The sequence below is a fragment of the Cannabis sativa genome, chromosome 8 (assembly GCF_029168945.1).
Source record: "Cannabis sativa cultivar Pink pepper isolate KNU-18-1 chromosome 8, ASM2916894v1, whole genome shotgun sequence".
Classification (NCBI taxonomy): Eukaryota; Viridiplantae; Streptophyta; class Magnoliopsida; order Rosales; family Cannabaceae; genus Cannabis; species Cannabis sativa.
Genome location: NC_083608.1, coordinates 35865997 through 35893836, shown reverse-complemented (window position 1 = coordinate 35893836; position 27840 = coordinate 35865997). Strand labels below are relative to the sequence as shown.

The 27840-nt window shown below is 32.8% G+C and overlaps 3 protein-coding genes across 4 annotated transcripts; 1 reads left to right on the top strand and 2 right to left on the bottom strand.

Moving 5' to 3' along the window:
* Window positions 1–32: 32 nt before the first annotated feature.
* Window positions 33–5461, bottom strand: LOC115699555 (protein NPG1). 2 transcript variants are annotated; one of them, XM_030627028.2, is made up of 6 exons: window positions 5146–5461; window positions 4163–4393; window positions 3667–3919; window positions 2332–3542; window positions 1718–1865; window positions 33–811 (listed from the first exon to the last, which is right to left on the bottom strand). In XM_030627028.2, the coding sequence occupies exons 2-6, from the start codon at window positions 4301–4303 to the stop codon at window positions 492–494; spliced, it is 2073 nt and encodes a 690-aa protein (XP_030482888.2). In that variant the 5' UTR covers window positions 4304–4393; window positions 5146–5461; the 3' UTR covers window positions 33–491. The 2 variants fall into 2 exon arrangements, with proteins under 2 accessions (XP_030482888.2, XP_030482889.2); XM_030627029.2 differs by lacking the exon at window positions 5146–5461 and adding an exon at window positions 4665–5139.
* Window positions 5462–9606: 4145 nt separating this feature from the next.
* On the top strand, window positions 9607–14931 carry LOC115699383 (pentatricopeptide repeat-containing protein At3g59040). Its single transcript, XM_030626763.2, has 7 exons — window positions 9607–9911; window positions 10409–10721; window positions 11007–11297; window positions 11842–12090; window positions 12563–12687; window positions 13299–13397; window positions 13973–14931. Exons 1-7 carry the CDS (start codon window positions 9856–9858, stop codon window positions 14595–14597), a joined length of 1758 nt encoding a protein of 585 aa, XP_030482623.2. The 5' UTR covers window positions 9607–9855; the 3' UTR covers window positions 14598–14931.
* Window positions 14891–20439, bottom strand: LOC115699384 (protein DETOXIFICATION 41). The gene is made up of 8 exons (XM_030626765.2): window positions 19927–20439; window positions 16414–16958; window positions 16215–16301; window positions 16063–16119; window positions 15740–15978; window positions 15466–15584; window positions 15234–15320; window positions 14891–15125 (listed from the first exon to the last, which is right to left on the bottom strand). Exons 1-8 carry the CDS (start codon window positions 20239–20241, stop codon window positions 15054–15056), a joined length of 1521 nt encoding a protein of 506 aa, XP_030482625.2. The 5' UTR covers window positions 20242–20439; the 3' UTR covers window positions 14891–15053.
* Between the last annotated feature and the right edge of the window lie 7401 nt (window positions 20440–27840).

Genomic DNA, 27840 nt, shown 5'->3' with positions numbered 1-27840 from the left:
TTTCTATTCTATTGGTAATGAATCCAGTATACTGTTTAAGCATAAATGAAGAATAAATTGAAATACAACTTCAGCAGCCCTTACCATAATCGAAGCCATAAAAATTACTGGCCCAGTAAATAAAAAAAAAAAGAAAAAAAATAACAATTAAACTTTACACAGCTGAGCAAAATTGACAAGTACATTGCTATAAGCCCTTTAAATGACTTTCTCTCAAAGCCTCCCCAAAAAATAATATAATCTATAATTTAATTTCTTTTCAGTATTCCATCATAAACTACGTTTTGCCAGTGTTTTGTAATCTGTATTTCCCAAAATATGGTGAGCAGTTTGTGCCTTCTGATGATTTGTGTTGTGATTAGGGAAAATAAAATCAATTGGAATCTTGAGTATTAGGCCTCACTTCACTTTGTAAAGGTTAAAGATATGATGGCCAGAGAAGTAGGGGTATCCTAAAGAAATTTGTGCCGTGAATATGCAGGGAAAGCCAGTCAACAAGTTGAGCTGAAGCTTTCTATGGGGTCAGATTCCTCGAGCATGGCAGCTGCTTGGAAGCAGTCTGTAGCATCAGCAATTCTTCCATCGTCTCTGTGAACCATTCCCAAGTTATACCAAGCATTTCGATTGGTAGGATCTATCCTTAATGCATCTGAAAGCATGCTTCTTGCCACAGGCAAAGCGTCTGATCCCATCTTTGACATAAGAGAACCAATCAAGATCCGGCAAGGAACATAACTGGGGTCAATAAGAAGAGCACCACAGTAGGTGCCAAGAGCTTCCTGAATTTGTCCTCGTCTTTCATACATAAGGCCTAGTCATTCACAAAGAAAAATATCACATCAGATTAATCAATAATTGGTGTTGAATCATACAACTTTTAATGAATGAAATTCTATTAAGTTTTACAAGGAGTTCAAACACAATGATTGTAATAAATCCATTGGTTCCAAGAAGCCATGAGTGATATCAGGGAACACAGATCATTATATGTGGTTTGATTGAACATTGTGAGAGAGTTACAAGAAACAGAGAGAGAACGAAAGAGAGAGTAAAGACAGAGAAAGGGTGAACAAAAGAGACATTGAAAGATAGTATTTCATTACTGATCTTGAATGTGAATTACAAGCTTATATACAATCAGTAATAGAATAACAGAACCATCAAGACAAGCTTAACTAACTCAGCTAAGCTTAAGGACAATTAACTAATTAAACAGTTAGTTCTAACGAACTCCTAACTGCCTAATTGTCCTAACATTGAGGAAAGCTTTGTTGAGAGTGACATGTATACAGGTCCATCAAACAAGGTATGACATTGATGGGTGACTTAACAAAGCAATGCATTTGTTCAAAAACAATAATAATAATAAAAGAAAAAAAAAACAGAATGAGTTAACCATTTGCAAACATTAAAATTACGAGGAATAAAAATGAAAACAAAATTACAATTTTTATCTCACTAATCATACACAAAAATGGCGGATTGGGTGGAATTAAACTATCCTAAGTTTATAAAAATGGTGAATTATTTGGTAGCTCAATATGTTCTCTAATTTCATAACTAAAACACATTTAAAATAGTGTACCATCCAACACAGTCATATTCTTCTTTCCAAACATAATCTTAGGAAACTAGAGCAAAGCACTATATATTTTTATATATATATATGACTCAGGAAATTTAATGAAGAAAAAAATGAGAAAAATAGAGTTCTTGCCTTCTGTGTGCAATGTTTCTGCAGTGTACTCTTTAAGTTGTCTGGCTTTCCCCAAACATATCTCTGCATCCTTCCAGTGTGAAAGGCTAGAGTATAAGTTTGCTAAACCATGCCATACTTCAATTTCGTTGACTGTATCATCGTCAATCTATCATTAAAAAAGAATAAAATAAATCTATAAATCAAGAAATTCTACCACTACACAAAAGAAGAGCAAAGAATATTAGAGGACAGGTTGATTGGAAAATATACAATATGTAAAAAAGAATAAAACGAGGTAGGAAAAATATACAAAGAAACAAGTTGAGTACTCATTAAACTATGCTACTAATATACGAATGCTAGCTTATCATCATTCCTTATGAGTTCAATGCCTTCACACATTACACCAATTGATACAAATGATTAAACAAAAGGATAAAAGAACAACTAATCCTCCATTTAGTTACATGTGAAGAAAATTCAGCTCTGTCTGATTAAAAATAAAAATCTTCTAAAATGTTGCATGATATATTATAGCCCTTTCATCACTAAGAATACTGCTTTAACTATATTGTGTTTGTTACTTATTTTAGTGTGAATGAGGATTAAAAAAAGAAGGTTCAGACTCCAACCTGAGGATCAATTCTGAAAGGGCCAAAAGACTTCCTTTGAGCTTGAACCAAAGCAAGTAGATAGCGATAAGTTTCAATAGCATCCATGGGAAGTGATTGCGAGATCTTTAGCTTTGCTTTAAGCCTGAGAAGCGGTCCTTGATCCCACTTTGCAGTCTCATCTAAAGCAGCATCTGTAACCACTTCAGCCTCAGAAAATCTTTGTTGAGCAGATAAAATGAGAGCAAGCAATCTCCAACCTTTTATCATAGAGCCCCCTGTTTCATCAATAAATTGTTTTGCATATCGCAAAGCAGCATTCAGATTACGATGTTCGGCATACTGAACTGCCAAGTCAAAAATCAATTCCGAGCTCTTGTGTTCGAAAGCAATTGCTCCATCTAATGTTTTCAATGCTTCAGACTGAATTCGAGACCTCTCAAAATCAGAAGAGCAAACTTTAGCGTGCTTCCCTAGACAAAGACCCAGCATGTGGAGACCGACACCCTTCAAGTGCTCGGCCTCTTGCTGTGCAATACTGATTGCCCTCTGTGCATAGCCCATTCCCTCAGCAGCGAGATGAGAATCCTCACTGCAGATCTTGGCGGCCAATAACAAGGCCATGAGGTCATCTGGTCGTTCATGTTTGTGTAGCGACTTCCTTAAAAGATTCAAAGCAACATTCTTTTGTCCTGCTCCACTATAACAAAGAGCTAAAGAATTCCAACGGTCAACACGATGATACACACCAGGCATGATCTCTTCAACTTGATTTGCCAAAACTGAAGATTGGTTGCATACAGATAATGCAAATGTTAGGTGCTCCATCACTGATGGATCCCATTTGGTCTTACCAAGGTGATATTTCTTCACAAGAACCATTAAAAGCAGTATCGCCTCTTCCAAATTATTTTTAGGCACATAAGAGCTATCGATCTGGAAACCTAAACTGGGTGGAGTTGCCTCTACTCCACTGTACAGTAGAAATACTGCAAAAGCTTTCTGAATTCTTGTGCAGCAGTCATTCTCAAGGTTCCAGGGGCTAAGGAGGGCACGTCTATAAGCAGCAATAGCTTCTTGAAGGCAACCAGCCTGCTTCCAAAGCTCGGGAAGGAGCTCTACGGCGTTACTTACTATCTCTTGCAACTTATTATCCACTTCTACATCAGGTATGCCTTGGTGAAATATCTTTTCCACCGCATCAAGCACACTCTTGCATTCTTGAGCAGCCTCTGCAAAACATAAATCAATGAGCTCCAAAACAATATAACACGAAAGAGAAGAAAAAACAGGAAAAAGCAATTAAGATTTTCAATTGATCTCCAAATAATCTTATTAATTAAAGCAATTTCCTACCAGTCAATCTACCAAGCTTTTGATGAGACTTGGCTTTTAAGTATATGGCTTCCAAAACAAGACTAGCAGCATGCTGCGAGACTGCATGCTGTGACTCGGAACGAGAGCGGCCCTTCTTAGATGATGGTTTTTCAGCAAGAGAAGGTTGTAATCGCAGTATAGCAGCTTGGAGATCGATCCCATCAAACACACGAAGAGCACTTTCCACATTACCTCTTTGGTACTCCAACTTTCCTAGAAGAGCTCTTGCTTCCTGTACATTATCATAATCTGTTATGAAACATCATTGTAATAAATACCATTTAGTTTATAAGCATTATCTCTAAGAACTGTACAGATAAAAAAAATTAAGGAAAACAAAACAAAAAAAAAACTGTTCATCACAATGGAAGTATCCAGATGATTATATTGTCAGGTTCCACAATCATCAAGTATCCATTTAGTTTTGCCTTTTGTTCATTTCAAGAACATATCCACAGAGAAAGAAAAACCCAACCTCGAAATTGAGTGATAACCCTTCTCTCAATGAACATTCTGCCTCCTGAATATTTCCTTCGTCGAGCTTGACCTCAACTTCTGTTGCTTTCATGCATACCCCATTTGCACAAAATTCTCGAGAATCCATGTCTACCTCCATCGAACACCTGCTTCTTGCACCTTTCTTCACAAATGTACTTCCATCCACTTTCTCTAGTCTTCCAAAATCATTACACTCCCAACTCTACAGCTTTAGTATGGAACAGGAAAAAAGGAAACAGTAATAAACAACTGTATGAAAAGAAGAAAAAAAAATGCTACCTTGTATCATTATATATGTACGTGTAATATGTGCATAAGGCCCTGTATAATCTCGCTACAGCTTTAAAGAAAAAGACAACTAATTGCAAATCTCCAGAAGTTTATACAAAGATTACAACAAAAGCATAAAAAAAAAACTCAATAAATTAAGAAAATGCAATGGTGAATTCCATGTTTTCTTTTTGTAACTTAATTTTCACCTCATTTGAATTCAACAAAACCATCTCAATCGTCAAAGTCTTCGATAAGTCAAATGTTGTACCACTACCTAGATCATTAATGTTAAATTGTAAAATGATTCTTTTTTTTTTTTTTTCTCTTTTTTATTTCTAGATCCAAACGTATTAAAGCAAAACAAAACACAATGTGGTGATGAATGTAGTTTGTTTGATTCCTGAGAAAATGTAGAATTCAGAGAAGGAAAAGTGCCCAGATTTCGAATATGCAACACGATTAAAGTGGGACCCAGAAAAGTTGAAATAACAATTCAGCTTTTTTTCACGTCATTTCACTTTTATCTTTTTTCCTTCAAAAGAAGAGATTTTGAAACAGTTGCAATAATTAAATTAACAGTGCCAAAGGCGAATATATCATAAACCCATATTTCAATTTTCTTTTTCTTCTGTATTTTTCCCATCAACCAAACAATCCCAAATAACTACCTGCATTGATCAAACTCACCTTCCAATGGCGTTTGTTGAATCAGATTCAAGATTTAGAATTGAACAATTAACTCTCCACCGCCAGGAATGTGACCGGTGACCGGCAACCGGCAAAGCCCTGTGGCAGATCAGCTAAGAAAAGCTTTGACCTTTGAGGAATTCCAGGGTGCTTCGGGGTTCTCGTTGGAAGACAAAGATGGGATCTGCATATCATTCTCAATCCAAAAATGTCTCCCCCATACCCATTTTTCCTTATTTTTCATTCTTTTTTTAACTAAAAAATTAGTTAAATTTTCTTCCTTTGTATTGTAACCGAGTTTTTATTTTTATATTATTTCGATATTTATTACTTCTGACATCTTTTAGAAAATTGTACAATTTTTTAAATGTTTATTCTTTTTAATTTTGACAATTTCTTTAAATGTTTATATAAACACTTGTTTAGTAGATAAGATTTGTGGTAATACTATAATGATAAAAGTAAGACTTTGCATTTCACATGAAGATACTTTGCCAAATGATCTGTCATGATTGATATAATTCTTAATATGGCCAATAATGTAATGTACTTTATGCTATATGAATGGTAGAAATTAACTTGAATTTTGACATGTACTAAATCATGTCCTTTAAAGTTTTTTGGTTGTTAAAAATTCCCCCTGAACTATAAAGATTGTTAAATTTAAAGACTTTTATCTAATTTTAGTAAAAAAATTATACATGATTTAGTATATATTAAAGTTTGAGGGACATGATTTGGTATATATCAAACTTTGGGGAGCATAGTTTAGTACATAAACAATCACTGAAACAGTAAAATTAAATGAAATTAGACGAAAATCCTTAAATTTAACAATCTCAATAGTTAAGGGGGAATTTTCAACGGCTAAAAAAATTCAAAAAGCATGATTTTATATATGTCAAAATTCGGAGAAGCCTTTTATTTATTTATATGAAAACATAATATATTTGAAGCTGTGAATTGCAATAATTAAAATAGTATAAATATAATTTATGATGTTCCCTCAAAAAAAAAAAAAATATAATTTATGATGGTTTAAAGCTTAAACTTCTTATGGTCAACCATATGTACAAAGGGAATATATGGAGCATCGTGTAGCATTTATAGTCTCTGATTAATCATACAACCACTATTTATAAAAATATAGATAAAATAATAATTACAAAATCAATGATCATAAATTATGCTATACTTGTAGTAAAAATTATTAAATTAGAAAGGAGAAATGCTAAAAGTCACTAATAATGTTTAGTATTTTTTTACGTGTTAATATTGCTATTGATCTAATTAAGTATTGGGTCTCATATAATCAAATGTAATAAATTTTAAGGAATATCGCTAGTCAATCACAACCAATACTCATTAGAAAATTATAAGTGTTAATTTTTTTATGATGAGTCGATCGTCCCATCATAAAGTATCACATGTGGATTTTTAAATCCTCCCGAAAATTGTGAATTCAATATGTCAGGATGGAAATGTTTTGGGTCATCATTTGAATCATATCCTAGAAGCTTTTCATATTCTCCATCTTGATATTTTCTGAATTGATCCTTCAGTTGAATGACTCTTTGTTGAATAGAGTTATCAGCAGGTTGATTGGACTTTTCACGTGCTTGGGGAGCATTTTTATTTAATCTCTCTCTAAGATCTAATACATTTATATTTATCTGCTTGCGTAAGTCAGGACGCCCTTAATTCCACTGATCTCGCAAATCAGGCTAATCACATACATTTTGACATCAATTTTGTTTATTATCATAATTACTCACTGATCAATTTGGGGAAACACTTTTTGACTGGTAAATTTGCAAGTTACTTACACTTTCCTGCTTGTTTTGATATTCACGGTGTGGTGTTCTCTCATCTCGCGACAAATTTTACCATGCACGTGATCTCGAGGATTGAGTTCGCCCCCGACTTCTTGACCTACTTTGGGTTGTATTTGTTTTTGATCCCTGAGGTTCTCCTCAGACGGGCCTTCACCTTTCAAACACGTTAGCAAAATGCCCCTTATTCAAGTAAGTATACATACTGTCCCAATCTTCCCTTCTTGGTCCACACGGTGGACGTGGATGGTGAGGAGATGGATTGGGTGGCTGATCATTTATATCTTCGTCATTTCTATGAGACGACTATTGACCCCTTGGTTGTGCTTGCCTCGAAGTATTGGCACCCTTATTCCGTGGACCATGTTCATCAACAAGAATTTCTCTTATTCCTGGGAATGAGTGGGATTATTTGACTCCTATTCTACGACACTGGGTCCTTGTGCCCCTCTAGTTTGCAACCTGTGGGGTCTTCCTCGTGGTCGTCGGACAGATATTGGCGGTGCATCATTTGGAGTTGTTCTGGCTGCATCCATTGCTCGTTCTAACTCCTCATTCCTTCTATTAGATTCTGTAAGTATTCATCAGAGTTTTTGGTTTTCTAAATCCATGATTGGGACATACCTCGTGGGGTCATATGCATCTGAATCTCTTCTCTTTGGAATTTCTTCCTCATGGTCATCTCTTTGGAAGTTCCTTTTAGTAGGACCCCTTTCTTGGTTTGGTCTATTTTGAGTTTGTGATCCCTGGAGCTTTTTTTTTTTTGGTCGATGCACCATCTCTTCTTTCATGACTGATTCATCGGGTTGAGTATTTTCGATGATGTGAAAGTCTGGGTTTGTCGGGGAGTTGTGTTTTGAGTTTTTAATTTTAAATAAATGCTCTCAATGAAAGCACCAAATTGTTACAATAAAAATTCGTTAACAATAATGAAGTATTATAAATAAAATTAAAATATTAATTATAACCAAATATAAATAAGACAAAAAAAATACGTGGTTTTGTAGTTAAATTCTACATACTCCATGAGTTAGTATTATTTATGATTATTCTTTTATAGTGTCTCTAAAATTTCTTCTTCTATTTCTCTCAGATTCGATGTGATCTCCTCCTCCTTCCACCACCAATCCAGCTCTAGGTCTAGCAGCCTCCTCCCTTTGTCGTGTTCGTCAAGTAGTGGACAATCACCTCTTTTGTCTTCCCTCAACAAATAAAAAAAAAAAAACAAAAAAAAAAAAATGAAGCACAAACAACCCAACCCATATCCCAAACTTAGCCCGTACTTATCCATACTCGACACACTTTAACTCGAGAAAACCCAGACCCGTACTCGGCAAACCCATACCTAAAATAGACAAGTTTAATAACTAATCTTGTGACACCTGAAACTCAAAACCCAAACCTAAAAAACCTGTGCCAAAAAAATCTACCTAAATGTTAAGCCCTAAGTTAACTATGGAATGGTAATTTGGAAAACAATGAAAACGTTAACATAAAATTGTGATGGTATAATTTGGGGATTCTTTTTATGAGTTGTGCACATTGAAGCATAGAATCTCAAATTTTCCATTTCAAGAGATTTATTGTAATTACGAGTGTACGTCGGTCGATTTGGTCAAGTTATAGCATATTCTTACCAACTCAATATAAAAATTAGGTTGCAAATATGTAATTGTAACCCACCCAATTAAAAATTAGAAAAAAAAGTTCAACCCGCTTAATAATTTTATCGATTTAGTCGGATTAACATGTCCAAACCGTTCTTTACCTTTTTTTTTTTTTATAATTATTATTGTCAGTTTCTAATTCAAAAAATTAGATTTAAAAAACAAAAATATATTATTTATATTTCAAGCTAAAAAATATTATAGTCTAAATTAATTTTAAGAACTTTAATATAAGATAAATATAATTGAGTAAACATAAAATAATTAAATAAAATAATAAAAAAAGTAATAATATGGTATAAATTTTAAACTTCAACTTCAATATCCAAATACAATAAAAATAATTAACTGTAAAGTTTAGATTTTAAGTTAAACACTAAAATGTCCAAATTTTAAATACAAAATAGTTTGACTAAATCCTGAACTTTGACATGTACCAAATTAAGATTTTTGCCCCCTGAACTTTGACATGTACCAAATCCTGTCACCTGAATTTTTAAGGTCGTTAAATTTACTCCTTGAACTATTGAGATTGTTGGATTTAAGGACTTTTGTCTATTTTCATTCAATTTTACTATTTTAGTGATTGTTTATATACTAAACCATGCTCCCTCACTTTGATATCTATCAAATCATGCCTCTCGAACTTTGACATGTACCAAATCATGGCCTCTGGACTTTCTTCCATGTTAGACTTTTTTACTTAAATTGGAAAAAAGTCTTTAAATCTAACAATCTCAATAGTTTAGGGTTCAGGGGCATGATTTAGTACATGTCAAAGTTCAAGAGCCAAAAATCCTAATTAGCCTAATTATAATTTATATAATATATTATATATATTTATTAAAAAATATATAAATTTATTTAATTCGGGTTAATTATCAATATATTCATTAGACATTTTAAATTTTCATTGTAATGTTTTGAGTTATATTTTTTTTCGTCTGTTTATTTTGAACAGTTTATTCGGTCACTTTGTAAATTTTGTTAAACACCGTAATTGTAATGATCTCATCTCAGTGAACCGGTTTTAATATCCAAACGAGTCAAGTCCGGTTCAAGGCTGAGCGGGTCCCGCCACATAACAGATAAGATTTTTCCTTTTTCAGTCTTCTTCTTCTTCTTCCAAACCTGAAATATAAAAAATTGGTTTGCTCCATACACACTCCTCAAAACTTTTGGTGCTCTCCATCTTTGTACAGACACCCACAATGCCACAAACCCTTTTCTTGAAGCCCTTTGTTTCGGTCCCTCTTCATAACTGGAGGTTTGTTATCTAATGCTGCTTCTTTCTGTTAAACCCTTGTTAAACCCTTTTCACTACAATCAACTGTACATATTTTTTGGGCAAAATTCTTACTTCTCTCCCCATTTTGAGGATACCATGGAGTGTGGGCCTTAGAATTGTAGTTCTGCAAATGGGATGTTCTGGGAAAGTTCCTTTTTTTTCTGTTTCTGCATCCAATCACTCCAATCATATGAATGAATAATGCCTTGTTTTGAGTTCACATAGAGGGGAATGAATTTATGTTTGGTTTGTAGTTTGGGTTATAGGGGGCATGTATTTCTTATCTACCTAATTGCATTATTTTGTCATTTATCTTATCTTGAACTAAAATTTTGCAGTTCGGGTTTAGTTTTATGGTTTCTAGTAGTAGATAATGTTTCTTTTATTTTTTTTTTGGCAGTGAAGATAGCTTAGTTCAAGTTTATTTGGCCTTTATGATTTTGGGATACTGTAATTATTTGTTTTCTTCACCACAGGAAATCGAATGTACACACAAATTGTATAGATGCCAACATTAAAATGCAGAGAAAGATGGAGGTTGTTTGTATGGGAATGCTTTCGCCGAGGAAGTTCTTGCGGAAAAGAAAGAAAGTAGAGGTTTTTAAAGATGCTGCTGATGAAATTGATCAAAAGAACTGGAGGAGACTGATGAATGAAATTGAAGAGACGGGTTCCGCAGTTGCGGTGCTTAGAAGAGAAAGAATGAAGAACCAGGAGATACCAAAGGATCTTGTGCTAGGTACCTTGGTTAGGTTTAAGCAGCTGAAGAAATGGAAACTTGTTGGTGAGGTATGTTGTACAGATGCACTATTTGGTCCTCGAGTTACATATGATCTGATGGATATATTTTAATTCTATAGATCAAAAGACTTGTTGTTTAGAGATACTGCAAATAATTAGTCACTTGACCATTTTGTTATAGACATAACCCACTTTCAAGAAATTCCTGAACATTATCTTAATAGAAAAAGATAATGTCTTAGTGAAATGGGTCTTTTTGTCCCTAAATTTATTGATTGTTAGTGTTTGGATTCCCTTATCAGTTGTTACAAGCTTATTTCTTTTGCCTTTTAGATCCTTGAATGGCTCAGGACTCAGAGCTGGTGGAACTTTAGTGAAATGGATTTCTTGATGCTTATAACAGCTTATGGAAAGACAGGGGATTTCAACCGAGCTGAGAAGGTTTTAAGTTTGCTCAATAAGAAAGGTTATCCGCCAAGTGTGATATCCCACACTGCTCTTATGGAAGCATATGGTAAAGGAGGCCGCTATAATAACGCTGAAGCAATATTTCGAAGGATGAAATCTTCAGGTCCTGAACCGTCGGCTCTGACTTATCAAATAATACTTAAAATATTTGTTGAGGTACTGTTTTCACTTTAGATGTTAGTCTACTAAAGCTTTAATTTTCATCCAAATCACTTTTACATATGATATAAACTTATGCAGTTCGGTTCTGTAAAGAATATGAGGTGCCTTTCTGAAAATTCAACTCAATTAGCTCAGTGGAACTTCTTATATAAATCTGCACTATACATATTATTTTCTTACAAGCAAAGTTCAAACAGCCAATCGGTGACGGATTGTGGAGCTTTTTTAGGAGGCTAACTGTGTATTAAATATGCTATTATTTTCTGCATTTTACACAAATATTTTTTTCTCAAGTAATTAAAAAATTACAAGGGAAAACAATTGACAGGGCTTGAGCCCCCAAATCACTATGTGGCTCCATCATTATAGCAAATAGTATAATAAGGAAAAATCTATAGAAGTTATCAAACTTAGAATGTTGCAGTTCTGACTTAAATAATAAGTTTCTGTAGCCATACTAATATTTTTTACTGCACCATGATGCTTTTCTTGGAGTGTCTCTCTTCCAATGTTATAACTGTAACTGGTGATACTCCAGGGATGCAAGTTCAATGAAGCTGAAGAAATTTTCGAGACCCTTTTGAACGGCAAGAATCCACCACTGAAGCCAGATCAGAGGATGTTCCACATGATGATTTATATGTATAAGAAGGCTGGAAGTTATGAAAAAGCTCGCAGATTATTTGCAGTGATGGCTGAGAGAGGAGTACAGCAATCAACAGTTACTTACAATAGTTTAATGTCATTTGAAACAAATTACAAGGAAGTTTCCAAGATATACGATCAGGTAAGGTTGAAGGATTATTTGTTTATGCATTAAGGTAGGTTGCTAAATAATAATTCTTATTTTTCCGAACTACTAGCTTGCAGCAATAGTTGCCTGACCAGTTTTTCAGGTTCATTAATCTATTATTCTAAATGAATATCTTTCTATTTGGGGTTCCCTTTGCTATTTGAATAATCAGTATTTTCATTTGTTTGTCTAGTTTAAAACTTCTTTCAGTTCTTACCAAAACGAATGAGCTGCCTTCTGCTCAGTCCGATTCTTTTTGTCTAATATTCAACATTGAATAGAATAAATGGCACCACACGTGATGATACTTTTATGTTTTTATTACTCGGCTTTATAGTCTTGGAATAGCTTAAAGTCTAGCATCATTAATTTGATTTTCATGAGTACGAAAGGATGACAGTCTCATTTATTTTGTATGAAACCAGTATAAATTTCTGACATTATGAATAAAATATTCAAATTATAGATGCAAAGAGCTGGCCTCAAACCTGACGTGGTGAGCTATGCCTCACTGATTAGTGCTTATGGTAAAGCTAGAAGAGAAGAAGAAGCACTTGCTGTGTTCGAGGAGATGCTTGATGCTGGTGTTAGGTGTGTAACGCTATTGTTTTGTTTTGGTTATACATACATTGGTGTTTCAAAAGATACTTTTCTGACATGAACTGGTTCATTTATTTACTACAACTCATTTGATTCAAAACTAACAAGTTAATAGAAGCCAACTTAGTCATGGGGCTCATGCTACATTCTAAATGGTAAATAGTGATAAACTTATGTGGAATATCATCTACATACAAGTTCTCTTTATTGCTCTTCAGTGTTACATAATCACTGCTAAGGCAGTGAGGTAAGAGAGCAAAAGGCATTTGTTTGTCTAATTGGTATATTCATTTTAGATATTAATGTTTTGATATATTTTGTTTACTCCCCATCACTTTTCCATGAAGGGAGGTGTTGGGGGGTTGCTTTGGATAACAAGTGCCTACAAGATTGATTGCTTTTATGAGACTATTTGCTAATGAAAACCGATTAAAACCGACCAATGGTCATTGATTGTTTTGATTTCTTGTCTCCATTTCTTAGAAGTGCAAGCTTCCAATTTTCTTACTTCTGTTTGTTACTACGAAAGCTTGAGATTTCAATTTCTTGTTATAACTTTCAAATCATAATGGTGACGCTACACCTTTTGTGTCTCTTACCAGGCCGACCCACAAAGCTTATAACATATTACTGGATGCATTTTCAATATCAGGAATGGTTGAGCAAGCTCGAACTGTTTTTAAGAGTATGAGAAGAGACAGGTAAAAATCTAGAATCTACATTATAATTACTTCATATGTGACAAATGTTCATTGTAATTGTTTAGGACATTCTGCAAGTTTTCAGGAAATTCTAAATTTGTAGGGTGTTGAAATCAGAGTCATAACATTTTATTGCACGGTGTGTCTGTTTTTTTTTGTATGCGTGTGCACATGCTGTTTGGACTCTAATTTCGACACAATAAATAATTTAGAATTTCTTGAAAACTTACCGGATGTCCTAAAACTATAATGAATACTGTCATACAAAAAAATGGAGTTATAACTTCTCTATATGCCAATACAGAAAGGTGTTCACCACCAAAGAATTTTCCAATAATTGATTGTAGTGAAAACCTTGAATGGCTAGTTGGATAGTAAAGTTTGTGTTTGTTCTTACAAAATCTGGGATCGATTCTTAGGGGCCACCATGCCGGTAAATAATTACTGAAAAAATAAATTAGAGAAAAAGGAAAAGGAGGATAGATAATGTCCACGTCTCTCTGTTTGTTTTCTTATGATCTTTTTTGTCCTTTACTTATTCTTAACTCCCTCATTTCTATAAATTGTTTTTGCAGGTATACTCCGGATATTTGCTCCTATACAACTATGTTATCAGCTTATGTGAATGCTTCCGATATGGAGGGTGCTGAAAAGTTTTTCACCAGACTAAAACAAGATGGATTAAAACCCAATGCCATCACATATGGAACCTTGATAAAAGGTTACGCAAGGACAAATGATATAGAGAAAATGATGGAGAAATACGAGGAACTTAAGGTAAACGGTGTAAAATTGAATCAGAAGATATTGACCACAATTATGGATGCGTATGGCAGAAATAGGGATTTTGGAAGTGCTGTCGATTGGTACAAGGAAATGGAAGCTTGTGGGCTTCCTCCCGATCAAAAAGCAAAGAACATCCTTTTGTCTTTGGCAAAAACAGAGGACGAACAGATTGAAGCTAACCAACTTGTAGGACTTGTTGATCATAAAAGCATTGAACAAAGAGTTAATGGGGTTACTAGCTATGATGATGATGATAGTGACGATGAGGATGAGGATGAAGATGGTGGTCTTAGTGACAATGAATTTGTTCCTCCATCGAATGCTAATTCTCAGGAAGAGAATTATGATGAACAAAGGCAAATCGGTGATAATCAAGAAAGCCTCGAAGCATTGCATTTGCTGAAAATCTGCTGATATGTGAATGTTAGGATACAGTCATCACACACCACACCAGATCAACTGAGATAAGTTGAGAGTGTGTACATTGGAATGAAACCGTTCCATAGAACCATAGTGGCATTTAAGCATATCAATTTTGCTCTGATCGTTACAGTAAACAAAGTTTTGATGATGTTACAATTGTCTGTATTATTTACTGATCATAATTTATGTATTAATATTATGTATATAATTTATGTTTCTTAGAAATTTGATTTATTTGTACTCAACCAACAGTATGTTCAGTGCTGATGTGAAAAAAAAATGAGTTTGGTAAAAAGAAATTAGTTGACTATTCATTAATGGTGGAGAGATATTCCATTCTATTATAAGCAAAATTGCCAATGTTTGGTCTTTTAATCTAAACTAAACTAGGAAGAGAGCACGAAGAGTTACATAGCCAAATTACTAGAAATAGTTTGGACAACTCTTTCATGCGCTGATAATCAATTCAGAGTTTTCTTCATTTGCTGAAGCCTTTAAGCGATTAGCAGCTTTTGCAACCTATAAACACAACACATCAAACACTCATTTAGTAAAGACCCTTCATCAAATTTAATGCATTTCTGGTAAATTATTAATAAAATATTTAATGATGATAATTGTCATTACCTCATTATGCCAATTTGTTCTTGCAGTCAAAATTATTAGAGTTAATGTTTGTAAAAGAACTCCAATAATCATTCCCCACCATATACCCTGCAGTAAGCACACAGAGAACTTACTAAATGGAGAGAGAGAGAGAGAGAGTGAGTGAGAGAGAGAGAGAGAGAGAGAGAGAGAGAGAGAGAGAGAGAGAGAGAGAGAGAGAGAGAGAGAGAGAGAGAGAGAGATTCCAACTTACTGCTACTCCAAGACTAGTTTTGAATCCAAGAACACACCCAATTGGGAGACCAATAATGTAGTATGTAGTAAGGTTAACATAAGCCACTACACCTTGCCATCCACTTCCAATGGCCACACCTAATATTCAAAACAGCTATATATATTATCCCAAATTGTTAACAAAAAGACTTTAAACAATCCTGATTAATATATATATATATATATATATATGTGTGTGTATGTGTGTGTGTGTGAGAGAGAGAGACAATAGAGTGTAGCTTATCATAGGTTACCTGAGAGTATGGGTTGGATGCCATTTAAGAAAACAGAGATGGCAAGCAATGGGGTCAATTCAGAAACTGCCTCAATAACCTCAGAATCGGTTGTAAATAGCTTGCTTAATCCAACTTTGAATGTCAACACAATTGCACTGAAGACTATACTTATAAGGATGCTTGTACCACTCACTACAAATACTGAGAACTTTGCTACTCTGGGATGTCCTGCACCCAATTCATTGCTGACTCGGACACTGCAATTACCAATACAGGAAAAACAGTATTAATTCCCAACCCAAGTCATATTTTAACACCAAAAGATGATCAAAATCACAGACCTAGCAGCCGCACTTAGGCCCAGCATAAATTGCATATCCCAGTTCAAGTAATTCATGCTGAAGTCATTATCAGAAAAATAAAACTTGTCAGCAACATTGCTTGTTACACATTCAAATGAACAAAAAGTGTAGATAGCTAAAAATGGACATACCAAATGGAAATAGAGTCTAGTGAGATTGTTGGGTTGGTAAGAAGTCCTGATATAAGAACTAGTCCTTGGCTGTACCATATCTCTAAGCTGCATTAACCAAACATAACATGGATATCTCATCAATTAAAAAAATGAGAGATCCTTTTGCTCAAAAAAAAGGTTTTTTTTCTTTAAATGATATTAACAAACAATTAACTACCATAACATGACAGCAGAAGAAACAGTCAACTTGAAATAAGGCCAGATTCCCTTAAAGGCTTTGGAAGAGAATCCAGTCCAAGTTTCCTTACAACTTGGGCTGAACAGAATGTAAAGCCCATTTACAATGGCAAGAAGCCACCAAGAGAGGCTGAGGGTAAGAGCAGCACCCAAAAGCCCATAGTTCAAGACATAAACCGCGACCCACGTGAGAACCACGTGGAGAATGAAAACCGCAGCAGACATAAAAGCCAGTGGGTTTACGATGTTCTGGGCCTGAAGGAACCTCTGCATTGGACAACTTAAGGCGAAGGCATAGATTTGAGGGATAAGGCCTCGTGCGAAGACCTGGCCCTGTTCGGCTATGCTCTTGGACTGGCCCATTCCAATAAGTATTGGGCCTGAGAACCAATACAGGAATGTGAGGAGAAGCGCAGCCCCCAAATGCAAGATTAATGCTCTCTGGCATATGATCCCCATTGCTGAGTACTGCTTAGCTCCATATGCTTGTCCACACACAGTCTGCACTGCACTGGCCATGCCCAACTGTGTTTGAACCAACAAAATAACTCTACCAATTAATAAAACACTACTTCCATGTTGGAATTTGGATTAGTTATGCATCTAAAATCACTTAATAGAAGAGAAATAATATACTGTCTTTTTTTTTGTTTGAAAGATTATAATATACTCTGTCTAGTTGCACTTTATAATGTTTTGTTAAAAATAAAAATAAATAAATAATATTTTGGAAATTTACATGGTATGGTAATTTTATTATTTTTTTACAAAAATACTGTTAGACGGTATTTTTTACTTTTTTACTGTATTTTCTTATAAGTTTCATACTGCAGTATACTGTGTTAAGTTTTCACTGTTATTCTACTAGTATTTTTTAGTTGTTCTACTGTTGTTTTGAGTTGTTCAGTTTTGTGTTTTACTGGTGTTTTATAAAAATACAGTATTTTTGAAAAGATTTACGTGTGATAGTATTTTTGTAAAAATTAACCTAAATTTCAATATTTTGGTAAGTTTCTCTAATAGTTTTGTACAATGGCGGACCCAGTATAAGACTAGGAGTGGCCTAAGCCCATCTTGAAATTTTAATAATTATGTTTTTTTATTTTTATTTTTTACATTTATAATTTAATTTGTAAATATTTTTATATTTATACTCTTATTCTTTGTATTTTTCTTTTATATTATATTTTTTATGTAAATTAATTCTTATTATGTTTTAACTTTTACTTTACCCTTTTTTTTTTTTCCGAGCAAAATTCGTGGATGGACCTGTCCCTATTTTTGTGTCATATATTGTTATATCATATCACTATGGTGTCCAACACCACATCAACATTAAATTTGATACTAAATAACAATATGTAAAAAATAAATAAAAATTAGGCTAATTAATAATTTTCCCCCCTCGAACTTTGACATGTACTAAATTGTGCCCCTGAATTTTTTTGGCCGTTAAAAATTCTCTCCGAACTATTGAGATTGTTAAATTTAAGGACTTTTGTCTAATTTTAGTAAAAAAATTCTAACATGGATGAAAGTTCAAGGAGCTTGATTTAGTACATATCAAAGTTTGAGGGGCATGATTTGGTAGACATCAAAGTCTGGGGAGCATGGTTTAGTACATAAACAATCACTGAAACAGTAAAATTGAATGAAATTAGATAAAAGTTCTTAAATTTAACAATCTCAATACTTCGGGGGGAATTTCTAACGGGCAAAAAAATTCAGAGGGCATGATTTAATATATGTCAAAGTTCAGGGGAAAAAATTACTAATTAGCCTAAAAATTAATAACAATATGTTATATTAAGTAGGGCATCAAAACTCGAATATATATATATAAAATAAAAATATAGTATTTTTAATTTTTATATTATGTGAAGTAAGAAACTAATAAAAAAAACAAAATTACATAAAGAAAAAAAAACCACTAAGAACTTCTTTTCTTATCATTATATTTATAGGGTAATACTATGGTAGGACCTAGCAAAAGGTCCCTACCGGTAGAGAACTTTTTTTTTAACCGTTGATTTTAGATTTTGTGGTTATTATGATGTAGGTATATACTCTTACTATAGGATTGCTTGTATACAATTAAAACTTTATCCATATTATAATAATATTTAATAATATATTTATTTTAAAAAATAAAATAATATTAATAATTAAAAAATTTATTAATTCATCTAAAAAAAATTATTAATTTTAATTTTTTAATTATTATTTTCTAAAATTAATTTAAATTATTTTTATATAGATATTTATTTTCAAAAATTATTTTGATGTGGGATCGCTTGAATGATTTTAGATGTTCTTTAATTGGAACCGTACTAACTTGCTTCTTTTAAACTCAATTATTTTGGCAGAAAAAATAATATCAAACCAAATTAATTAATTTTTTTTTTATAACTGGCGTCTCAAAAAAGCAGCCAAATAACAAGATAAAAACCACTGAAAAACAATCAATAACACCAGAACTACGCACAGCCTAAAGGCAAAACAAAGAAAAGACTAGGTGTAAACATGAAAAAAAACCAGCAGTAAATTAAGAAAAGCCAAAAAATAAGAAGCAAAAAAAAAATGAGTTTAGAAAAAATAATTCTTTTTTGAAAATAAATACCAATATAAAAATAATTCAAAGTAACTTTAAAAAAATAAATAATAATTCAAAATAAAAATTAATAAAATTTTTAATTATTAATATTATTTTTTTAAAAAATAATAATAATTCAAAATAAAAATTAATAAAATTTGTAATTATTAATATTATTTTTTTAAAAAATAAATATCATTAAATATTATTATAATATATATAAAGTTTTAATCGTATGTAAGCAGTCCTATCGTAAGAGTATATACCTTACATCATAATAACCACATGATCTAAAATCAATGGTCAAAAACAGTTTCCTACCGGTAGGGAACTTTTGCTAGGTCCTACTAGTCTTGCCCTATATTTATATCTATAAAATATACACTTAAATTTATGGATGTGATAAGTAAAATTTGTTTATATATATAATGTTATATGTTTTCTTTTTAATTAGGTTTAATTAAGTAATCTTAAGTATAGTAAGTGTATGTTTATTTTATTTAATTAGGTAATGTATTTTTTTTTAATATTTAAAATAAGGTTTGAGATTTTAATTTTTAGAATTTTTTTTAGTTATTGCGGTTACATTGGTGTGCTCTAATATTATCTTATTGAGTAGAACTGTCTCTCATAATTAAAAATTTGTTTTAATTTTAAATATATATATAATAATATTATAATTTAATAAAAAATATTTTATTAAATAATAATATATTCAGGTAAAATTAACATACATAAATATATTAATATGATCAATTTTATGTTGCGTTATAATATATCTCATCGAAACATTACTAACATCAATAACCAAATAAAACACACGCATATATATATTTTTTAAAATCTTTTTCCTATATGGGGTAACAAGACCCTTAATAAGAAAAAAGAAAGTAATATTACCATAATGCCATAAGCAAGACCTTGAATTCCAACACTGGCAATGGAGGCACCAGCAAGCTCTAATGCACCCAAATGGCCAGTAAACATGAGTGTGACAAAGCTGAGCATGTAGTTAAAAATAGAGACAATGATAGAAGCCCCAGAGAGGAGCCAGAGGAGCCTTGACTCCCAGCACACGAGGCGCGGCCACCATCTACACGCCACCGGCCTCTGCTCCAAAAACTCTTCCACAGCAACTGATGACAAGTCTGGAATCCTCGAATGTGACTCCAGACCCAGCAATAATGGTTGGTACTGCTGCTCATCATCTCCCATAATTTTATGCACCACTCTCTTATTTCTTTCTTCAATGATTAATTTCCACTATTAACTCAACTATACTATAATTAATTTATCAACTCTATTCCTTATATTTTTTTTTATTAGATGTTGCATAAATTAATGATGACTTTTCGTAATATAGATATAGGTGTACGATTATATATATGACATTGTTTGTCACCAAATCATATATGGTTGGTGTTTTAGTAAACACAGGAACATCTTGAATGAATGAAAATGGTTTAACTAACAACCAGTCTTAGTAGGTGTATACCGAACGGTTGTATCACGTGCTCACCAATAGGGGACCAGTAGCCACTTCTAACCCAATGACCGGGGCGGGGGCCGTTTATTTATTGAGATTTTTTTAATAATATTTTTAAAAAAATTACTTTTGATTTTTTTTTCACATTATTTTATATGAAATTCAATAATTATTTTAATATGTTTTTCATATTTTTGTAAAAGTTATATATAATTATTTTTATTTTTTATTAATAAAATTTTATATAATTTTTTTTGACTTAATATTTAAAATATATATTTTATGTGTATATTTTTTAAGAATATAAGAAGAAAAAATTAAGAAAAATTAATATAAAATAAATATATGATTCTTTAGCTATAATAAAATTTATAAAATAAGGTGCTTTTATAAAATTTTAGAGCGTAATTTTTCTATTATAAATAATTAGAAAATATTTTACAAGAATAACCTTAAGCATTTAATTAGGAAACTTGACATACTGCAGATCAACTTTCATTAGTAGAAACACGAATTGGAAACAAATGCAAACACAGAAACAATTCAACCAAAATCCCCAAACAATTGAACCAAAACTAGAATCGAGTTAATAACCTTGCTATAAAACCCAAGCCATTTTCTATAAGCTACCACTGCATCACTCGAAAACTCCATTTGAACAAAAGCCAAACCTAATACTGAGACTAATAGTATTGTCGAACCATCTGAATCTTCCAATCTGCAAAATAGCAACTGTAGCCACATTACACAATTGAATGATTATCGTAAACACAAACAACAAACAACAAACTCGATCATCATTGATATATAGGATTGAAGCTCTCGAGGGTGGAAATGAAGACAACTTGCAAAAGAAAATAAAAAATAGAGTTGTGTTTTACCAAATATGTAAACTCAACTAAAAACGAACTCCAATATAAAAATCAATGAAATCAATATTTTAATTTTCTATCAATTGTCCAAAATAATCACACTACAAAAATTATTTAAAAATCGACATTTTTAACTCTTGTTTTTTCTTGAAAATAGAGCATGTAAATACACGAATAAAGCTTTTTAATTTTTGTTACACTAATAGTTTAAAAATATATTTTCTTTACGATTTGATTTAGTAGAAGCTTTAAGTTCTTATATGTTTATCATTCACTTTTACATCAACAATTGTTAACAAACTTCTTGTTGATGTCACCTAAATAACTAACTTGTCTGTTATATTGTGTTAGTTATAGTTGGTTGTTTTCTGCTTCTAATTCTTGTTTGTATGAGACTGGATTAATATAAATAAAGCTAAGGCCTACTTAGTTGAGTTAAGGCTCCTTTTACTATTCTCTGTTTTTTCTTTTTCTTTACTCTTTAACACTTCATCTTCTACATGGTATCATTGTCCCCTGACTAGCGTCCATGGAGTCTTCCACCTCCAATCCTCACACTACTGCTCCTGCTGCCCCTCTGAACCAAATCGTCAACAATTGGAATCCGTTCTCCAACTCGTTGACGACATCTCTCACTCTGAAACATGATCGCAACAACTTCCTTTCTTGGAAGTCTCAGGTGGTTCCCACGGTCATCGGACATGACCTGGATCAGATCCTCTTCTCCGATGTGTTCCCCCAACAAATCTTGTTACAGGAGCTTCGAATCCTGAATATGCTCAGTGGAAAAAGAAGGATCAGATCCTCCTTTCATGGCTTCGTGCATCTATGTCTAAACCAGTTCTTGCATTTGTGGCCACTTCCACACTTCGTTTACCGCATGGCGTGCCCTTGAAAAATGCTTCTCAAGTCAAACCAAAGCTCGTCTGTTACAACTTAAAGGCTAGTTCTCACATCTTCTCAAGAGCAACCTCTCAATCTCTGAATATGTCGACAAAGCTTGATTATTGGTTCCCCTATCACAACACAAGATCTAATTCTGCAACTCCTCAATGGCCTTGGGCCTGAATTCGATGCTGTCGTGTCTGGTATAACTTCAAGAAGCAACTTCCTCACCTTCGAGGAAGTTCAAGCTTTTCTACTCTCTCACGAGACTTGAATTGAACACCACAATTCCGTTACTGATTTATCAGTGAAAATGCAAGCAAATCTTGCTGGAAGAAATGGCCATTACAGATCTCCAGTTGGATCAAATCGTGACACTCAAACTGATTCAAATCAATACAGATCTTATGGCTGTCCCCTGATTCAAATCCCATGTATGACGCAATACATAGTTATAAATAGAATTTAAAATATTAGTGTATTAGTGCTGGCACTACAAAAAATGAGTGTTTTGCAGGCGCATATTTGCGTCTCCAAAAGTCATAATTTGCGCCTGGAAATTCTTCATAGATGCAGAAAACAGCATCCTCGTGCGCCCACAATTATGCTACTACAAAAAATCTCCCAGGCGCATTAAATGCAATTCGTCCGTGATTGTATTGGAATTCATAGGCACCTTTCTTCTTAAAATGTGCACCTAAAAAGGTATTTTTTCCTAAAAAAAATTAAATATTATAATATATTTTTACAGGGGAAGGAGTTGATGAAGAACGAGTTACAGCCATATTTATATATGGATTAAGAGAAAAATAAAAAGAGAGAAAATAATTATGGGATTCGGTTAATGGGAGTTGAAAAAAAAATTGAAGAACAAAAAGAAGAGGAAAATCGAGTTGGGATCGTGGAGGTGGAAGTGTTCAGCTATGGAGGTTAAGATTTTTTAAAGAAAAACTAAAAAGAAATGGAAAATAAAAGGAAAAAAAGAGAAAAAAAATGAGGAAAATGATGTATAGAATGATTGATGTAATCAACCACTGACGTGTCAAAAAGCATGTATTGTGTGTGCATGTGGTAAACATGTAAAAAACTAAAGCAAAAGTATATAAATGTTTAGGTAACCGTGTAGTAGTATTTTAGTAATAAAGTTAGCATTTTGTATTTTTAATGTAAAAATTTCTTTTTTTATATTGCTTACTGAAAAAAATATTACACATCCAAAAAATTTGTCAAGTCCATACAAACATACATATATATTTTTTAAATACATTAAATTTTGAATTATGATTATATATATTTATTAAAAATTAGATTTGAGTTGAAAATTAATTTTAATTAATTTCGACCAACTTAAATTAAGTAATTTTTAGAATATTTATTGAAAATTAATACCAAGGATGAAAAATAAATTTTTATTTTATTTTCAGATCTACTTAAGTTATATTTTGTTAAATATTAAATTAAAATTTATATTTAGTTCATGTAAATTAGTAGTTTTAATTAAAAAAATATATAAATATTAAAATAAATAGATTAAAATAGATATTAAAATGAAAATACATTTTTTTTTTAAATAATGAGCTTTATTTTTAAGATATTTGATCTCCATTGTTGATTCTACATGATTGATTTGTTTTTAATGGATACATCCCCAATAGATGTAACCATTAAATGATCTAACACTATAGAATTTCGAAAGATAAATACTTTTTTTTTTTTTTTTTGTAAATTTTATATTCTTAGTAATGACCACCCAAATAGTGACTGTTCAGAATATGGTTTACAAATATTTAAACATTGATAAAAGCTCATAAAATAAGAATGACTTTGACTTTCGCCTAAACTGAACAACATCAGATTCTTATTTTGATCGAATAAAATGCTGCTAAAATAGTGTCCATTTTAGATGAGCCGATAACTCTATTCAACTGATGATGTCTTTGACTCCCGCCTAAACGGGACACTGTATATCACCTACTTGAAAACTTTAGAAAATATTTGAGATATGTTTGTTTTGTATTTTCTCATATCTTCATTACTTGCTAAATGTTTACAAATTTCTAAATATGTGTATGAATTTATATTAAACCTATGATTGATTTCTATTTATTGATAATTGTAGTTTCTAAAATAAGTTTGAAAAACCTTATTGAGTCCCATCCCTGCTTGTATTATCTATGTGTTCCACCTGAATCTAATCTGGTTAGGGTTCCCCTCCAGCTGGTTCCACCTGATTGACATCAGGTTCTTCTTGATCCTCTAGTCTCCATAGAATAGGATCAAACTGTATTATTCTGCAAGGTTAGTATCTGATGTGCCTGTAGGATTAGTTTTAAGTAAACATTGAAATTCATTTTCCTTGAATATAACATCTCTACTAATAATAGTCTTAAACCTACCTTTTTCCCTTAACCCAATTCTATACCCTTTCACCCCCTCATGATACCCTAGAAAAACTCCTTTTATGGCTTTAGGTTCTAATTTGCCAATACTCTGGTGCATATAAGCACTATAGCCAAACACTCTTAGATTAGACAAGTCAGGTGGTTTACCAGACCACCTTTCCTCAGGTATTTTAAATTCAATATCACTAAAGAGATGTCTATTTATAAGATAAGAAGATGTCATAACATCTTCTCCCCAAAAACCATGTGATAACCAAATTGTATTGACATACACTTGGCCTTGTTCAGAATGGTTCGATTCATTCTTTCAACTATACCCTCTTGCTGTGGTGTTAGTCTAACAGTCCTGTGCCTTTGCATTCCTATTTCTCTGTAAAACACGTCAAATTCATTGTTGCAAAATTCCAAACCATTATTTGCCCTTAGGGTTTTAATTTTTCTGTTAGTAAGAGTTTTCAACAAGTGTTTTCTAGTGTTTAAATATTTGAAAAGCATCATTTTTATTCTTAAGTAGAAACACCCATACTTTTCTAGAAAAATCATCAATAATTGACATAAAATAGGTGTTACCTCCATGAGTAGGTATTTTTTTAGGACGCCATAGGTTTGAGTGTATATAGTCTAGTATACCTTTAGATTTATGTGTACCTGTTTTGAATTTCAGTCTGTGATATTTTCTAAGTATGCAGTGTTCATAGAATTCTACCTTGCTTACTCTATCTTTGCCTAGTAACTGTTGCTCACTAATAATTTTTTATCCCTTCTCTGCTATGTGTCTAAGTCTGTTGTGCCATAATATTTCCTTTGCATATTCTGGACTTTACAATATGTTGTTTTGTCCAACTATGTTGTTACTTCTAGCTATAGGTTCTCCCACCAGATAGTACATGCCTTCCTTCTTGATTTTTTTGATGATTGTCATTGACCCCTTGCGAATCTTCATTTGTCCATCCTTGATCTTGCTTTCTATTTTCAAATCATCAAGCACACTTAGTGAAATTAGGTTTTCGGACAAATCAAGAACATATCTTACCCTAGTTAGTGATCTAGTGACCCCATCATGCATCTTGAATGCTACTGTTCCTGCTCCCTTGATATCACAACTTTGGTCATTTCCTAGTATCACTTTACCTTTTGTAGAGTCCCTAAAATCAGTCAAAATAGACCTGTTATTAGTCATATGAAAGGTACAACCAAAATATAATATCCAATCATCTTTAAAAGATGATCCAGAAACATAAACTTCTACATCTTCATAACAGTCACTCAAATTTGCATGATTCTGAGTTGTAGTTGTCTCTTTGTCCATTGAACTTGTTCTTTCCGTTCTTGTTTCAGAAATAGCAATCTTTCTTGAAATGTCTAGGCTTCCCACAGTTGAAACATCCTTTTGTGTCTTGTGACCCTTTTGGATTAGATCTCCCTTTGTTGTTGTATCCTTTGTTAATTTTCCATGATTATGAGCTAACCAAAATCACATTAAATGCTAATCTTCATTACTCATAATCATTAACCAAGATTTATATTTTATTTAGAGCATCACAAATGTAAAACACATACCTCCCATATTGCTATTCTCCATTGTTGCTAAGACACCAACACCTTCAATGTGAAAAACACCAAATTGGTAGAAGAGAACCTATGAGAGCAAACCCTTTTCTTTTCACCACACACCCTCTCTTAACTCATACTAAACACATATTACCCTTTTTATATACAACACTTAATCCTAAGGGGTTATATTAGGCTTATTGGGGTAATGAGTATAATTAATGGTGGACTATAATTTAATGAGCCAATTATAGTTTTAGGGTGCTCCCATGTGCCTCTAATACATTTATTAATTATTAACCATCCCATTATGGTAGTGAATAAATATTGGGCACATAGTTAATGATTGTGATTATGGTATTATATTATTCCACAAATAAATAATTCTAACATTCTCCCACTTGGACAATATAATTAACCACCATAACATTGTCTACCACACATAAGGTAACCAATAAAAAACGTACATAATATCATATCGACGGGATACATATATTATGTATGAGTTGACCTTGAAGACATTTTAATTCAATAACAATCATTAACAATCAAACCAAACATGCATGAGGTACAACAAAATTGAGACTATGCGCATTCATCTCCTTTTGTACCTGTCACTTCGATGAATAACACATATATGCACACATATGTCAACAATAACTAGAAGTGACTACAATATCATTATGCATGTTCAAAACATAAATCATAAGCATTCCATACAAGATACTAGCATGTCCGATACATAATAATAAAACTCCCACTGAGCTCAACAAGCTAGGCTCCTAACAATCCCATTCGAGCAACATGCTCTAAAAATACACATATGGGTAAGCCTTTCGTTAGTGGGTCTGCTAACATGCCAGTACTGGGCGTGTATTCAATGGAAATAAGAGACTCTGTAACTTTCTCTTTAACAAAATAGTACTTAATGTCAATGTGTTTAGAACGAGAAGTACTTCTAACATTTCTAGAGAAAGCTACTGCTGCGGAATTATCACAATACAATTTCAGCGGCCTCGAGATAGAGTCCATAATACCCAATGCTGAAATGAAGTTCCGCAGCCATATTGCCTGACAAGTAGCCTCATAACACGCCATATACTCTGCCTCCATTGTTGAGGATGCTGTGAGTGTCTGTTTGACACTTTTCCACGAAATGTACTCCTCCAGCCATCATGAAAATGTAGCCTGATGTGGATTTCTTATCATCCACCTGCATAATCGGCGTCACTAAATCCAACTATATCAAGAGTGTCAGCTCGCCGATAAGTCAACATATGATCCTTGGTACCCTGAAGATACCGCATGACCTTCTTAGCCGCTTTCCAATGGCTAAGTCCAGGATCACTCAAGTATCTACCCAACACGCCAACAACAAAAGCAATATCAGGGCGTGTGCATACTTGAGCGTACATCAGGCTACCCACTACTGACGCATAAGGAACCACTTTCATTTCATCTCTCTCTTTATCATTTTGTGGACATTGGCCCTTTGAGAATTTGTCACCTTTCACTATTGGTGCCTTTCCAGGTGAACAAGTATGCATATTGAATCTTTTCAAAATCCGATCAATATAAGTTCTTTGAGACAACCGAAGAATACCTTTAGATCTATCCC

What these genes read in the sequence shown, in the direction of transcription:
- LOC115699555 (XM_030627028.2), bottom strand. Translation starts at nt 4,303, where the DNA reads ATGGAGGTAGACATGGATTCTCGAGAATTTTGTGCAAATGGGGTATGC. An exon ending in AAAGCTTGGTAGATTGACTG is followed by an intron (nt 3,543 to 3,666) that starts GTAGGAAATTGC and finishes TATGTTTTGCAG; the next exon opens with AGGCTGCTCAAGAATGCAAG. An exon ending in AGAAACATTGCACACAGAAG is followed by an intron (nt 812 to 1,717) that starts GCAAGAACTCTA and finishes GTGAATGACTAG; the next exon opens with GCCTTATGTATGAAAGACGA.
- LOC115699383 (XM_030626763.2), top strand. Translation starts at nt 9,856, where the DNA reads ATGCCACAAACCCTTTTCTTGAAGCCCTTTGTTTCGGTCCCTCTTCAT. An exon ending in AATGGAAACTTGTTGGTGAG is followed by an intron (nt 10,722 to 11,006) that starts GTATGTTGTACA and finishes TTTGCCTTTTAG; the next exon opens with ATCCTTGAATGGCTCAGGAC. An exon ending in TACTTAAAATATTTGTTGAG is followed by an intron (nt 11,298 to 11,841) that starts GTACTGTTTTCA and finishes GTGATACTCCAG; the next exon opens with GGATGCAAGTTCAATGAAGC.
- LOC115699384 (XM_030626765.2), bottom strand. Translation starts at nt 20,241, where the DNA reads ATGGGAGATGATGAGCAGCAGTACCAACCATTATTGCTGGGTCTGGAG. An exon ending in GTCTTGCTTATGGCATTATG is followed by an intron (nt 16,959 to 19,926) that starts GTAATATTACTT and finishes GTTCAAACACAG; the next exon opens with TTGGGCATGGCCAGTGCAGT. An exon ending in GAACAAATTGGCATAATGAG is followed by an intron (nt 15,126 to 15,233) that starts GTAATGACAATT and finishes TTGTGTTTATAG; the next exon opens with GTTGCAAAAGCTGCTAATCG.